A 15,499-nucleotide genomic window follows, 5' to 3' on the forward strand; every position below is an offset into this window, starting at 1 on the left:
TTTTATCACTTTTTTTTACATACTATTCTCTGATGTTTGTTGACATACTATACTATGACTTTTAATCACTATTTCGACACACTATCCTACAACTTTTTTTAGTACTTTTTACACACACTATACCATCACTTTTTTCAACATACTATACTATGACTTTAATCCCTTTTTTCGATATACTATACTATGACTATTTTATGACTTTTTTTGACATTCTATACTACTACTCTTTTATTCATTTTTTCTACATATTGTACTATGACTTTTTATAACTTTTTACGACACATTTTACTATGACTTTAATCACTTTTTTCGACATACTATACTATGACTATTTTATGACTTTTTTGACATAGTAAACTATTACTCTTTTATAAATTTTTTCAACATACTATACTATGACTTTAATCACTTTTTTCAACATACTATACTATTACTCTTTTATACATTTTTTCAACATACTGTACTATGGCTTTTTTATAACTTTTTTTGACATACTATGCTATGACTATTTTCTGACTTATTGAAACATACCATATTGTGAGTTTTTTCAACATACTATACTATTACTCTTTTATACATGTTTCCACATGCTATACTATGTCTTTTTTATCACTTTATTCAAAATGATCTACTTCTACTTTTTAATTGCTTTTTTTGACATACTATACTGACTTTTTTATCACTTTATTCAACATACTCTACTTCTACTTTTTTATCACTTTTTTGACATACCGTACTCTGACTTTTCAACATACTAATCTTTGACTTTTGAATCACGTTTTTGACATACTGTGTACTATGACTATTTTATGACTTAATTAGACATACTATATTGTGACTTTTTTGACATACTGTACTTTTACTTTTTCATAAATTCTTTGTCATGCTATGCCATGACTTTTTTGACATAGTATACTATGAATTTTGTATCCCTTTTTTCTACATGCCATACTATGAGTTCTTAATCACGTTTTCACATGCTATATGACAGCATTTTTCAACATTCTATACTAGGACTTTTTTGTCCCTATTTTCGACATACTAAACTATTACATTTTTATCACTTTTTTAACATGCTATGCTATGATTTTGAATCACTTTATTCAACATAGTACACTATGACTTTCTCATGACTTTCTATACTGTGACTTTTTGGACATTCTGTACTATGACTTTTTTTTCACTTTTTCGACAAAATGTAAATGTGCTGTATTTATATAGCGCTTTTCCAGTCTTAACAACTGCTCAAAGCGCTTTTACATCTACAGGAAACATTCACCATTCACACACATTCATACACTGTGGCCGGGGCTGCCGTACAAGGTGCCACCTGCTCATCAGATAAACATTCACACACATTCACACAATTCGGGGTTCAGTGTCTTGTCCAAGGACACTTCGACAATGACTGCAGGCAGTGATCGAACCACCAACCTTCCGATTGGCAGGCAACCGCTCTACCACTGAGCCACAGCCGCCCCAAACTATACCATGACTTTATTTGACATACTATATTATGACTTCAACACTTTTTTTCTTTTTTACTATGCTATACTATATACTATATACTTTTTTCAACATTCCATAATATTTTTTTTCAATGTTTTTTTTCAACATATTGTATTATGACTGCAAATATGTTTTCATTGTATTTTATTCAGTGGCATGTGGATAATTATGGAGATTATCCCTGCTCCACCTAGTCTTTTTCATGACTTTTTTGATGAACTACCCTATCAATATTGTATCCCTTTTTTGATAAACTATGATGTTTTATCTTTTTATGAGATACCATAGTATGAGTCTTCCATAAAACCTTAAAATATCCCACTTTTGTTTAATATGTTTTAGAGATTATTCAACATTTGAATGAAATTGTTACTAATTAGAAGAATTCCCACTTTTCCAACTATTCTCACTACTTCACCTTCTTCTTAAGCAAATATGCCAGCAATCCAATTTAGCTTTAGCAATACAGCTTAGGAAGGAGGAAATACATTTTCTAGTTGTACTTACTACTTATTGACTTTGTTTGTGATGATTGCAAAATGACAACAGTCATATTGTTGTTGGAATTACGTCTATTGATAAATACATATTTTAATAACAGTTTTCTAGTTTGTGTCTTGAAGCTAGGTGGGACAGTGGACCTGTCTTGTATTACCAGACGCCACAATAAAAAAATTGCAACACTATTAGTAATGTCAAAAAATATAAACCCTTACTCCCTTTAATCTGATGCATTTAAAAATATAGGTAATATACTTTGTGAATAGCTCCCTTTTAGTTGGCGGATTGAATATTAAAAACAGAGGTTTATTGTTTATGCATGTTGGTAATGTGTCTGCTTGACGCTAGGGGGGGTGTACTATTAGGATCACTTCTGTATTTAGAGCGTTTACTACCACCTTGTGGTCACCGTGTGGAACTGTAACAACACATTAAAACGTCAAGCTAGAGTCAATGCTGGTACAGTCTCGCTTTTCAAGACCCTCCTCCAAAGTCCGCTGAAGGTTCTACCGAAGCAAACTATCGGCAAATAGCCTACTTTCAAAATTATAAGTATAAAAATATCAACAACTCTAGTATAAAGGTACAGATATTCACACGAATTTTTATGATTCTTAACGAGTAGGCAACTGTGATAAGAGTATTCATAAAATGAATTCGATGATACACATAAACCTCCGTGAAAGCAAATGAATAGATAGATGGATAAATTATCATTTTTTTGGTTATACTTATTATGCTTACTATTCCTACTGTATTTATTGCAATACTCTGGACCGTATTGTGAATTTATTAAAAATAACATTTTTCAGTAAAAGAAAACGTGTAGAAACGAAAATATTTGTGTTAATAATAAGGAAAACAACAACAACAATAATAATAATAATAATAATAATAATAATAATCTGTGTTCCTTCACTAATTATTAACCAATACTGAGGCATCTAAGGACATGCGAGAGTGCATTATGTCATACATCCATGGTGCATGCTGTAGTTTACAGTTTGACCCAAAATATAACGGTAGCCATAATATGGCACCCAGCGTGTAGTGATGTGTGACGTGCTACAGTTACAGTAGTCGTTGTCACTTGAGGAACTACAACTCCCACACACTGACTCGGCCTATGTGACCCATTTAGGTAATCCCTGGGTTTATGTAGCCGTCTGTCCCGCTGTGACTTGGTCGTATCCCCCTCTCTGAAAAAGCTGCGGTAACGTTAGTTTACAGACCCGCTGTTGTACATCTTTATTTCCCAAATCTGCTGGTGTGGAGGACGCGCTGCACGCTCTACAGGTTGGTAGACTACAACACCACCTGAGTCTGGACTTTGATGAGGTTAACTCGCCCTTTAGGGGCTTCACAGCGTCTGCAATTCTCAAAGTCTACTCTAGACTACTCTAGAGTAGACTTTATTGTATATTTTATCCCTGTGGTGTCACTGTAATTTGGATGATAAAGCCTACAGTGATGGGAAGTAACTATTACTTAAGTGCTATGCTTAACCACAATGTTAAGGGTGAACATATGAATGCAGGTATCATCATTGTGGTATAAAAAGAAGTGTATTCTACTATACTGTATTTCACAGAAGACTATTGCAATTACGAATTTAACTAAGTTAAAAAAAAGTACTGGCCATAAATAAATCAAAATAATTATTTTTCTTTTCAATTAAAATAAAGTCAGCTTTAATGCCTAGACCGGCAAGCATCCATGTAAATATGTGAAATCCTCCTTAAAGTATCAACAATCAGTACATCACACAGTGATTGGGCTGGGACTGGATTTCCAAAATTCATTTTTTTTTTTATCATGTTGCGCATTTTGTGACTCTTCATATACATATACTTACTCACTCAATCACTCGCTCACTTACTTTTTTTATGCTACCTCTTTAAGTTTGCTTTTAATGTTCTCTCAATGTGTTATTTATATTGTGTTATTCTGAAAGTGTCGTACCACATGAAAAATAGCTGTAGCCCTGCTGCAGCTATTGGGGATCCTAATAAACTAAACTCACTGTGTCTACTGATAAACACTTAGCATGCTGCTGTAGGCGGTCAAAAATTCCAGGATACATTAAATCAGAACACAGCCAATAATCTTTGAAGAAATACCAAACTGGCCTCAGTTGTGCTTCCCAGAGGCAACGATCACTTCTCACATCAAGTGGCTTCCTTTGTTGAGTTTTGGAAGAATTGTTTAAAGCAAAAACTCAACCTAGAGCCCTGTCATTGGTCATTATTCCTATTTATGTGTGGTAAATCAACTGCATCAAGTTTACATTTGGATTTGATATCAGCTCACAGAGGAACAAAGACTTCTTAGAAGACTTAATATTTTTGCGCCAGCAGACATTGATCATACAGGGAAATATAGACGACAAAGAGATAAAAGAGAGCAGCAGATAACTCCACTTACAGTAATGCTATTATATCATAATCCAATGCAGCTGCATGTTTTGTAATCACTCTTTCACATTCATTGTCATGCACATTCTCTAGGGATTTTCAAATAGCATTCAAGGCAAAAAAAGTAACAAATTGAGACAAATCACACATTAGGAAAAAGTGGAATTACAACACTTAATCACAAAATACCATCTAAATTGAACAGAATGGTGATGGCAATGACATAATATTAGGAGGTTTTTTCCTTTATTTACATTTCACACATGATTTTTTTACTAAGCAGCAAGGATCCTCGTGAGGTTTGAGGTCAGAGGTCAAAGAGCCATGGGACCCAGGAGAGTGCTGGTGACTGGGTGCTCCTCTGGTATCGGCTTGGCTGTGGCTGCACGGCTGGCTAAGGATGAACTCAGACGGTTTGAAGGTCAGCCATTCACTCTCCTCAACCAAAAAAAAACCGATGATATAAATAACTGCAGCTACTTACAGCCAGTGTATTGATTGTTTATCTGAGGCAGTGGTTGCCACAATGAGGGATCTTAGGAAACGGGGGCCCTTGGAGAAAGCAGCAGGTGACTCCTTAAACAAAACCCTGGAAATCAAACAGTTAGATGCCTGTTGTGAAGCCTCCATCAGAGAGTGTGTCAACAGCCTGCCGGACAGACGGGTGGATGTTCTTGGTCTGTCTCCTCTCCTTCACATTCTCATAGACATTTTTTAAGTGAATTTAAGATCTCTCTACAAGCACATAATGACATAGGATACTCCGCTGTTACAGTGAACAATGCTGGCGTAGGCATGATTGGACCACTGGAGTGCCAAAGTATTGACGCCATGAAGAACCTCTTTGACACAAACTTCTTTGGCCTGGCTAGGCTAGTGAAAGAGTTGCTGCCCGACATGAAGCGGAGGCAGAGCGGCCATATTGTGGTGATGAGCAGCGTCATGGGAATACAGGGTGCGTTTGTTTGTGTCAGAGAAATTGCAGAAGAAGAGAGGTAAGCGGTTGCTAACAGGTGTTCTTATGTTTCTACACAGGGCTTCTGTTCAATGACGTCTACTCTGCCTCCAAATTTGCTGTGGAAGGATTTTGCGAAAGTCTGGCAGTGCAAGCAATGAAGTTTAGCATCAAGTGATTACATGTCCTTAAAAATATATCAGTTTTTACAACTAAAAGTTAATGTGTCAGTAAGCACACAGCAGCCCAACTTGTTGACTGTAATGTAACAGTGATCCTATATCTTTTTGATATCTCTGTCACAAGGACGACTCTAGTGGAACCTGGCCCTGTGGTGACAGAATTTGAAAGGAAAGTGTTAGAAGATGCTGAGAAGATGGATCTTTCAGGGACAGATGAGGAGACCGCCAAAATCTTCCGTGAAGTTTACCTACCATACTCTAAAAAGATTTTCTCCTCATTAGGCCAGACACCAGAGGAAGTGGCTGAGGCAAGTGATGGAAATTATGTTTCCATTTGAGTACAGTAGGTCACTAAGAATAATAATGATGGTGAATAGTAAAAATAAAAATAAAAAAGAATAATAAGAATGGTTTTGCCAGTGGAAATGCATAATGAGGAAGCCACCTTTTTGTTTGTATTTTTCAGCAAACTATTAAAGTGATCACAGCCAAAGAGCCTCCTCTGCGCCACCAGACCAACCGCCTGTACATGCCCATGACTGCACTGAAGCATGCAGATCCAACTGGTCGACTGCCTCTGGACACCTTCTATAAGATGATATTTAAACACGACAGCGTGTTCAATGCTACTCTCGGGGTGCTGCGCATGCTGCAGAGGGGCGCAGGGAAGAAATAAAGATCGCACAGACTATGAATGTTATTCCCAAGGGAACAGTGATTGACTATGGTAGCTACAACTTGTTGTTAGAGTTCTTTAGTAAAATATCCAACTGTAATGTGACAGATGCTTCCTTCTGAGAAGCAATTAACATGGCACAAACCATAGAATATTGTATATAGTATTGTAACTAAAATAATGTTAATTCTTCATGTACTGTCAATATGGACCATATTTGTCTTCTAGTGTACAGGCAAACACTGCAAATAATATCACCACATATGAATTATAAGCATTTTACAAATTTATCTTTTAATTCAGTTCTTAATGTTAATTTTAAGGAAAACTATAGCAAAGGCAATAAAATAACACAAAATGTATTGTATTGGACTGTCATAATTCTAACAAAGAAAATTAGTTCCAATCTTATTTCAAAACTAGTAAAGTCAGGAATACTTATCCTATTGGCAGACAGACTGGCGAACAAACAAAAAAACAAAAAAAATGAATAATATATTATACATAAATGATACATATGAATTCATTAGGGTTGTTGTAATGGATATGATACTGAGTCTTGCACTCCTGCATTACACTTGTAATTCTGGTAAAGCAGATATGCTACCATTTCACAATCTATTAGTCACTGGCTCGTCCTTCTTTGAAGCCACTTAGACTAGTGCATTGATGGTATAACACTAAAATCTAAATCTCAATTTTTTACCCCAACCAGCTTTCTCCAGATGCTTGCTCAAATCCAGTCCTGTTGTTTTGTCGGAAAAAAAAAACTCTTAGGTTGTTAATACATAAAATGTGTCATGAACAATATTTAAATAATGTACAAACATACTGTACATAGCCTACTGATTTACCACCATCAGTTTCAACATTACAGCTCAAATCACAGTAGACCTAGACAAGGGGTCCTGCTGGGTAGATGACCTACACCAGAGATCTTCAACAGGGGACCCCTAGGGGGTCCTCAGAGTTACTGCAGGGGGGCCGCCAGATTATTGTATAATGTATATTAATTTGTATAAAGCTAGTATTCTATATACTAAAAAGGTATATAAGAAGGCTTTAGACCACCCACACATTACTGTTTGCCCAGTTTAACATGCAACTTACTTTTCTACAATATTTGTGGTGGGCCCATGAACGCTTCTCTCAGTTAAAGGGCCCTTGGCTTAAAAAACGTTGAGGACCCCTGATCTAGCCTACACCCCACTATGACCCAAACCTGTTGTAGGCTACAAGTAATTGCAATTTACGGGAAAGAACACTGAGGAACAAACTGGGATAATAAAGAGAAAAACGTTACAACACTGTAATGAAACACATGAAAATATTGCATCAGTTAAACTCACCATTATTGCTCTAATCTGAATACTTAAAGGGGTATCTGCTAATTGTTCAGCCTGTTCCCATTAACCATACGTTCAAAAAGCTAAGCTTTGTATTGTATTGTAATTGGTATGATTTCCACTTTTTTTGCCGGGCCCACTACGTTGACTGGCTACTGCTAAGAACGCGGATGGACTTGGAGGTGGACGGGGTGATGGGTGGGTGTTAACACACAGGAGTTTCAAGCAAGGGAGCGAAGTGCGAGCCCAGGAAAACAAAAGACTTTAACCCAGGAAATGCGTGTTCCTTGGGAGTGTTACAAACAACCATCTTTTCCCTAAATTCAACTAGTTGTTTTGGTGCCTAAACTTGACTTTCATCGCCGCATAACGCTCCACCGACAAACAACGACCGGCAGCTCGCTGTTCTCTGTACCCAGCTCACAGTCACCTATTCTTGGGTAACAGAACCACCAACTACCGCTGACCCGACGGAGCACCATGCGGAGCACCGTAGCGGCTAAACACATCTACGAACTGCCGCTGATAGACAAGCTGTGACCATAGACCGTTAGTCTATGGCTGTGACGGAGGTCTGTAGTTGGCGTCATGAAGCTCTGTAGCGGTTTAAAGAACTAGCAACTGCCGCTCTGTAGCATGGAGCTCTGTAGCCGATGTCACGTGACCAGCCAGTGGTCTCCTAGTTTTCGTATATCATACATTTCAGGGGAAAAACTTTTCGTACGATTTCATACGAACCCGTTCTTGAGAATGCGTTTGAACCAGAAAAAGTAACATTTTAGTCGTTAAAACAGTTAATCTCAGGTAACTCCATTTCAGTTTTATTTTAATGGTTATGGTTATGAGGATCTGAATTAATGAATATCCTCCTTTTTTTTTTAAATATGAAACAATCACTGAAAACCAGGACACAAAAATGTAGTTCCCTACAGATTTTATTTTAAGTAACTTTACAACTTTCGACTGTAGAAAGTAAAACCGTGGAAAGGTTTAATGTACAATGGTTTTGAACTACTTTTAAACAAGTATAGAAATTAATAATGATAGAAAATATCTATGACTGTTCTAATAACACAAGACAAAAATATCAGTCACAGCCTCAGCTTCAAATAATGCTAAATGAAGTACATTTTATTTTTGTCCTTTTTAGTACATAATCATTTCAGAAACATAAGACGTCTCAAGCAAAGATCTACCCAGAACAAACATATTTACAAACAGATGTTGGGAGGTTGAAATGTACAAAACACTTAGTGCGACCTGGAAGAGAAATTGAAAGACCAGTTATATATAAAAATAAAAAATCAAACAAAAAAACAGTCTTTGTAAGTAAAATGTGAACTGGACTGTGAACAATAACACGTTTCCTAGGTCTGACAAAACAGTCGCCGAGTCTATAGTGAACAGGATAAAACAATAATTGAAAGATAAAGTCTATGACACAACTAGGGGCAGTGTTAGGTCACCACAAAAGTAGTAGCTAGGAGTGGTGGCCTACTAATTTCTGTTCATGTTTTCACACGATGAAAATGCAGTGGTTTCAAAATTCTACTATATCAATTGAATTTATGCTGAAATGTCCACAGCACACTAGGGGAGGATGACCTCTATCCTAAACACTCAGGTCATGTGGGGGTAGGGAGTTGGTCAGACATTACACAAAGTGTTAGCTAGATGATGGAGTGTCATCTCAGAATTTTGTAAAAGGTTTAAGGGTGCAGCACTACATAGTAGTGTTCTTTCCTTCAGTCTCTTCTAACAATCATCTTAAGATACATCTCCACTGTCCCTGGACTGGGAGCTACTGTAGATGCAGGGGAACTGTCCCACTGCATGCCATAAAACATCTCCCTGAGGAGTGACAGGGCATAAGCAGTCACAGCCCAGCAGCCACACCCTCACACTGACCACTACTCCACCACAGACACTACCGGAGGCGAGGCAAGAGTGTCAATGAGACCTCAACCGCCACAGATAGTCCAGAATGTTTCCATTTAGTCCAGTAAAAGACATGATGTGGACTTGACAAATTAAACTTCCACCTGTCCTGTTCACCTGGTTCCACTCTGTGTTGGATGCTGCTGAAAGGCACATCACCCAGACTCAACAAGACAGGCAAAATGGAGGAATGTTTGCAGGGAAGAGTAATATAAAATAGCAGCTGATAAGCATAGCTTAGTACATCTGAAGTGATGTTAAAAGAAAGGTATCCATGGTTTTCACAAATATACAGAGCATAAAACAAATGGAACAAACAAAAAAATAATACAAACTAAAAGGGCAGTGAGAGGCTGATTTTAAGGCAAAACAACACAGATATCAGGGCTGACAGTAGAACCGGAGGTAAGAGTCCTGTAGAGTCATGAGAAACTACAATTGAAATAAAAGCATTATACTTAAACCTTTACTCTGCGGATTTATTGTGAAAGTTCATAAGGAAAATGACCATGGATTAAATACCACCCATATATTATAAATATCCATTGCAGTTAAATGTTGTATTTGACCCACACTTGCCCTTCGAGGCTGGTCACTTGAAGTGCTTCATAGACACTCATCTACGTTCTTATTCATAATACTCCTGTTGAAATTAATCAATTACCACAATTCAATCAAATCAGAACATACCACTACGGCTGAGCAACTCTTAATATATATCTGCTAAAACCAGTTTCTCATCTTTACCAGCTGTCGTTGGCCTAAATAAATATCAGTCAAGAGAGGTGAAAATTCCTCTTTCTGTCAATTAACTGGTCTGAATGATGAATTATATTCCTTTACCATCACTTGCCATACTGGCTAAATATAAATGTAGGCAGTCTGTATAAAATAGGAGGGGGTGGCACATTATGTGAGAAGCTATAGGACAGAAAGAGGGTAAAACACCTAAAAGAGCAATTCAGAGAGATAAAAACAATAAATAAAAATAAATGAATTCCCTTCAACATTTTACTTTTTTTTCCCCATATCTACTTTTTAAATGTTTGTTAGTTTCCAGGCGAGCATCCCTAAGTCTTTGAAATGAAAGACTTGGTTTTCTTCATATACTTTTTTTATAATAAAAAACAAGTCCATCTGTGACAGAATTACTTCATTAAATTGTCGGCTGTTTTTTCAGACAACACACATTTCCCTTTACTTTTTTCTCTGCAAAAATCACTAGCAGACGGTCCTCTTGATCATAGTCAATCCAAATCCAATGAAAATCTTGGAAACAGGCTGACACATAAACAGACAAGCCCAAGAGCCAGTCCACAAAATCTTCTACCCCAGGTCCCATTTCAAGCAGGGCCCATGAGATCTTCACGCAAACACCTGCATCTTGCCATTGACTTCTGGGATTTGAGTAATTTGGGTCTGGGCAGGGCCAGCAACTGCTGGGCTGGGTGTGGAATCTGACCAATCAGAGACACAATGAGGAGAGGGGCTGGACCAGGGCTCCGGAGACTCTGGGGAGGGGGTCAGGTAGGGGTGCTCACTGGGCAAATGGAGGTAATGCTTGGGCGTAGCATCTAGTGCGGATGAGTAGCTGTGCTGAGAGGGAGGAGTTGGGTAATCCTCTGTTCCTGCAGTGCTGCCACTAGGCTGGGAGGGCAGTGCCTGAGTGGGCTGGGCTGCTGGCGTAACTGCCTGTGGGGGATGAGCAGGAGGCTGGGGCTGAGAAGGTTGCTGAGGCATCTGCTGCTGCTGGAAGAAGGATGGTGGGGGCTGGGAGGTCTGGGGTGTCGGTGGGGTGGAGGTACCCATGCGGGCCATGCTCTGCTGGTTGGTGATGGTGTGGTTGATGAGCTGCTGCTGCTGCTGCTGTTGTTGCTGCTGCTCAGCAATGGAGGGCAGCTTGACTGGGCTGATAGAGGGTGTGGAGGTAACAGGTGTTGGCTGCAGCATGGCATTACGGTAGAGCTGCTGCTGGTGCATCAGCATGTTTTGCTGTTGCATGGCTGGGCTCTGGGGGTGCATGCCTGCCTGGCTACTCTGCAAAAGATTCACCACCTGCTGGCCACAATGGGAGGAGGCCATCCGGCTGTGCCAGTCAAAGGGCACGCTGACAGGACTGACCAAGCCCATGTTGAGCCCCATCTGGCCTGAACTCAGCACATATCCATGGTTAACATCTGACGCCATGGAAACACGTCCCTGCAAGGACATTCCTCCAGCTCCCATGTCATTTAGTTGGGCAAGAGACACAGCAAACGGGCCACCTCCCTCCAACATGCTACTATGTACCATTGGGGTGTTTGGGACAGACATGGAGGAGTGAAAGAGCCCTGGTGACTGCATGGCCACAGGGGAAGTGGGGTTGGTGATGTAGCCAGCATTGCTAGCTCCCCCATGGGGTGAGTCCAGTGAGTCGACTGGGGACAGGGTAACTGAGCTCTCCAGTAAGGCACTCTGCATGTCCAAGGTCAGCTTCTTATTACGGGCCTTGACTGACTCCTTCAGACTGTTGGCATGTTGGCTTCCCAGGCTAGAACCCTTGGCCCCAGGCCGACGGTTCTTCTTGCCCTGTGGGGTGTTCTTCAGACTAGGCAGGAAGGCACTGGGCGGGCACATGAGAGGAGACAGAGTGTGCCCCCCAGTCAGGTGGTGTCCAGGCCCTCCATGACCCTGGGGACTCCTTACTGTGTTGTACTCATCAAGAAGTTGCACAATGTCGTGGTGCATTCGCTCCTGAGCAATGTCCCTTGGCAACCTGTCCATATGGTCTGTGATCTCTCGGTTTGCAAAATGAGCCAGCAGCACTTTCACAGCCTCACAGCTGCCCTCACGAGCTGCAAGGAACAGAGGGGTCTCCTCCTGTAAAGAAAAACAGAGCGGATCAGAGGCTGTGTTAGATACAAACATATCTCAATTCAAGCCAAGTTGATGCAAAAGTGTGCTTAAAACATGGATAAGTGGATGTCACACCTTGAGATCTTGCATATCTTTGTTTGCACCATTCTTCAGCAGGGCAATAGTGGCATCCACATTATTAACAGCAGCAGCCCAGTGCAAGGAAGATTTACCTAAAAGAGATAAACAATGAGATTATGCATCTATGGTTTCAGTGAATGTTATCACAAAACAGGGACATTTGCATCAGGACACCCACTTGAGTGAAACAATACACATACATACCCATTTCATCAACTGCATTGACATCAGCATGACATGTGATAAGTTCCTCTACCATGCCCTCTACTGCCAGCCGTGCTGCCAGGATCAGCGCGGTGGAGCCATCATACATACGGGAGTCAAGATCTGTAGCCCGATTTCGGATCAGAATCTAGGAGGATGGAAAAGATTGGGTTCAACATTATGATTTCTGCATTTCTACACATAGTGTATAAAGTTTTAAGTGTAAGTGTGTAAAGTTATGGGCACAGTATTTGTTGACGTTTGTTTACCTGGAAGACACCCTGTGCATCTGCAGCCACTGCAGCATGTAGTGGTGTACGTTCTGTGTTATCCTGAGCGTTGGCATCTGCCCCGGCATCCAGCAGCCTCTTAGCCGCATCAGCACGGGCGTAGCGAGCAGCCAGGTGGAGTGCTGTCTCACCAGTGCGGTCTGTTTGGGCAGCAAGGGATGCTCCCTGGTAGATTAGGTCAGAGATAATGTTGGCCGAACACTCCTCATTCTCCTCCTCCTCTGCTACCTCAGGCTCTAAGCCACCTCCACAGAAGGATGCCAGCATCAAAGGTGTAAAACCATCTGGTTGGAGATTTTAAAAAAAACAGACATGGGTGAGTTTATGGATATTCAAGTGTTGAATATAACATCATACGAAGAAAATTTTAAAATAAAAATTAAAAAAAAAATCCCTGTTCCAATCTTAGAATCGAAGTTTATCTCACTACCAACCTGGGCCTCGGACATTAACATCCATGCAGTCACTTTCAAACTCTCCTTGAGGTGGTGTGAGGGCCATAGTGGGAGGCACGCGAATGTCTGCGGCTGCAAGGTGATGTTGTGTCCACTGCCTGCTGTCCACTGCATCTTCACAGTCTGAGAGCATACTCGGCTCCTCAACCTGAACTCACAAAAGGAGAAAAATGTCATTACCTACTGCAGGATTAAATACAGGATGGAAGGCTGTTGTAAAATGTACACACTCTTGTGCTTGTATATATATGAAGCGATTAGGCTAGTTTATAAATGGAAATATGCTGTGTAACTGACCTTGAGCCTTTTGGCCTCTGGGCAGTCCGCGTCCATCCACTGGTCACTGTGATCTCCAAGGAGAGATTCCTCCACAGTTTTTGGCATGTGTCTGTTAACGGATGAATATTTTAATCAATGTAGGCACAGGAAAACTAATACAATTTCAAAACAAATTCCTAAAGCCATTCCAAATTGTATTGCTAAAGCACTTCGGTCCCAACAACATCGTTGGTGTTAACATTTGCACACAAATAACTTACTTCATTCCCAGAGCATCCTGGCCCACGGGTTCCCTGCGGTTCTTGTTGCTGCTGGGTTCCTTCTTAAGGAAGAAGCCCTCAGGGAACCAAAGGGTACTGTGCTCTCTCTTTCTACGAGCAATCAACATTCCTATAACAAGGATGACCAAAAGGAAAAGAGAAGCTATCCCCACGAGCATCAGCTTGCCCCATTGAGGTATGGGGTCAATAATAGGAGGCAACCTTTCACCTGTGGTGAGGAGACAAAGTAGAAATCACACATTTGTGCCTCATTAGTTTTACAAGTTCATTTTGTGTTTTAAGTATCTATACTCACCACGGACTTCCTTGAGCGGGTATGGAAAGCGGAGCATTTCTACAGCTGACAGGGCTCCCAGGTAGTCTGCAGCACTGTCAGCTGTAGGGAAACAGTCCTCAGAGCCCTGAGAGCACAGACGGTTGTCTATTTCCAGGTACACTATGGAGCTACAGGAATAGTAGAGAGGCAGGCATTTAGTGTAATGTAGAATGTAAAGGAAAGACTTCAGCTTTAATGTTTACTGTATGCCTGACTGACCCGATGACCTCCTGTTGAGGCTGCAGCTCCCGCTTGAGGCGTGCCTCTCGGCGGGTGTAGGGGCGGATCATGGCTTTTCCATTGGGGTCCAGCCGGAAGCGCAGGGCAGTGTGCAAGATAGCACTTAGTTTCTGAAGAAAAGCTGTGCTAGTGCGGAGAAGCTCCTCAGGAGGCAGCAGGACTACCAAAACCAAGACACCATCAGCAAGGGCTTCTGGAACCTTGTCTGCACAGTCCAAGCCATCCCAGCCGCACTCCTCTGTGTTGCATCCCTGGTCACACTTTCCATCAGCATAGTGGTCTATACAGTAGGCTTCATATATTGGACTGGAGACAACACAAACAGAAGGATCAGCTTACGTTTTCTCAGATCAGTGCAGAAACAAATGAGGGAATCCTGACAGTAAAAGTAAACTCACTTGCAAACTTTCTCCTTGCTTTTGCAGTCAAAGTTGTCATAGAGACATTCAACTTTATTGCAGGACTCATCACACTGGCTGTTGTTGAAGACACGCCAGCAGTCTGCACATCGAGCCCAGGGGTTCACTGCTAGAGAACAGTCGCCACCGTCCCAGCGACATAGGAATGTGTTACATTCCTTGTTGCAAACACCATCATTGGCTTTGTCATGACAGTCTGCTAGAGGGCATGAGGGTGTTGGGGCTTCTAGGGATCTGCTGCTCTGCTCGCACCGTTTGCCTGTCCAGCCACTGGGACACTGGCAGTAGAAGAACGGGAAGCTGGTCTCTTCGGTGCACAATCCTCCATTCCGGCAGGGCAGGGAGGAGCAGCCTTCGTTACTGCGATGCTGACACTGGAGCCCGCCATAACCTGGCTGGCAGGTGCAACGCGCCCCCCTCGATGTAAGTGTACAGCTACCTTCATTGTAGCAGGACAGTTCCCGACAGGACATGCTTCTTTCACAATTGGGCCCAGCATAACCCTAAAGATAGAGATC

At 41.0% G+C, this 15,499-nt stretch overlaps 2 protein-coding genes across 3 annotated transcripts in view; one reads left to right on the top strand and one right to left on the bottom strand.

Annotated features, from left to right (window-relative positions):
- The first annotated feature begins 3,112 nt into the window (after window positions 1-3,112).
- LOC116703691 (retinol dehydrogenase 8) lies at window positions 3,113-6,595 on the top strand. Of its 2 annotated transcripts, XM_032538606.1 has the most exons (7): window positions 3,114-3,306; window positions 4,708-4,845; window positions 4,940-5,101; window positions 5,200-5,379; window positions 5,460-5,553; window positions 5,686-5,869; window positions 6,028-6,595. In XM_032538606.1, the coding sequence occupies exons 2-7, from the start codon at window positions 4,749-4,751 to the stop codon at window positions 6,235-6,237; spliced, it is 927 nt and encodes a 308-aa protein (XP_032394497.1). In that variant the 5' UTR covers window positions 3,114-3,306; window positions 4,708-4,748; the 3' UTR covers window positions 6,238-6,595. The 2 variants fall into 2 exon arrangements, with proteins under 2 accessions (XP_032394498.1, XP_032394497.1); XM_032538607.1 differs by lacking the exon at window positions 4,940-5,101 and having other exon boundaries at window positions 3,113-3,306.
- A 1,905-nt stretch (window positions 6,596-8,500) lies between these two features.
- The window catches only part of notch3 (notch receptor 3), a 29,262-nt gene continuing 22,263 nt past the window's right edge, over window positions 8,501-15,499 (bottom strand). The window contains exons 23-32 of the mRNA XM_032538521.1: window positions 14,961-15,484; window positions 14,542-14,868; window positions 14,302-14,450; window positions 13,986-14,214; window positions 13,744-13,834; window positions 13,426-13,594; window positions 12,971-13,275; window positions 12,702-12,849; window positions 12,492-12,589; window positions 8,501-12,380 (exon numbers count right to left, since the gene is read on the bottom strand). Coding sequence (XP_032394412.1) covers window positions 10,887-12,380; window positions 12,492-12,589; window positions 12,702-12,849; window positions 12,971-13,275; window positions 13,426-13,594; window positions 13,744-13,834; window positions 13,986-14,214; window positions 14,302-14,450; window positions 14,542-14,868; window positions 14,961-15,484 — 3,534 coding nt within the window. The 3' untranslated portion in view covers window positions 8,501-10,886. The remainder of the gene's footprint in view (window positions 12,381-12,491; window positions 12,590-12,701; window positions 12,850-12,970; window positions 13,276-13,425; window positions 13,595-13,743; window positions 13,835-13,985; window positions 14,215-14,301; window positions 14,451-14,541; window positions 14,869-14,960; window positions 15,485-15,499) is intronic.

This window comes from Etheostoma spectabile, chromosome 15, assembly GCF_008692095.1.
Source record: "Etheostoma spectabile isolate EspeVRDwgs_2016 chromosome 15, UIUC_Espe_1.0, whole genome shotgun sequence".
Taxonomy (NCBI): domain Eukaryota; kingdom Metazoa; phylum Chordata; class Actinopteri; order Perciformes; family Percidae; genus Etheostoma; species Etheostoma spectabile.

What these genes read in the sequence shown, in the direction of transcription:
- LOC116703691 (XM_032538606.1), top strand. Translation starts at nt 4,749, where the DNA reads ATGGGACCCAGGAGAGTGCTGGTGACTGGGTGCTCCTCTGGTATCGGC. An exon ending in GCAATGAAGTTTAGCATCAA is followed by an intron (nt 5,554 to 5,685) that starts GTGATTACATGT and finishes CTCTGTCACAAG; the next exon opens with GACGACTCTAGTGGAACCTG. An exon ending in CACCAGAGGAAGTGGCTGAG is followed by an intron (nt 5,870 to 6,027) that starts GCAAGTGATGGA and finishes TGTATTTTTCAG; the next exon opens with CAAACTATTAAAGTGATCAC.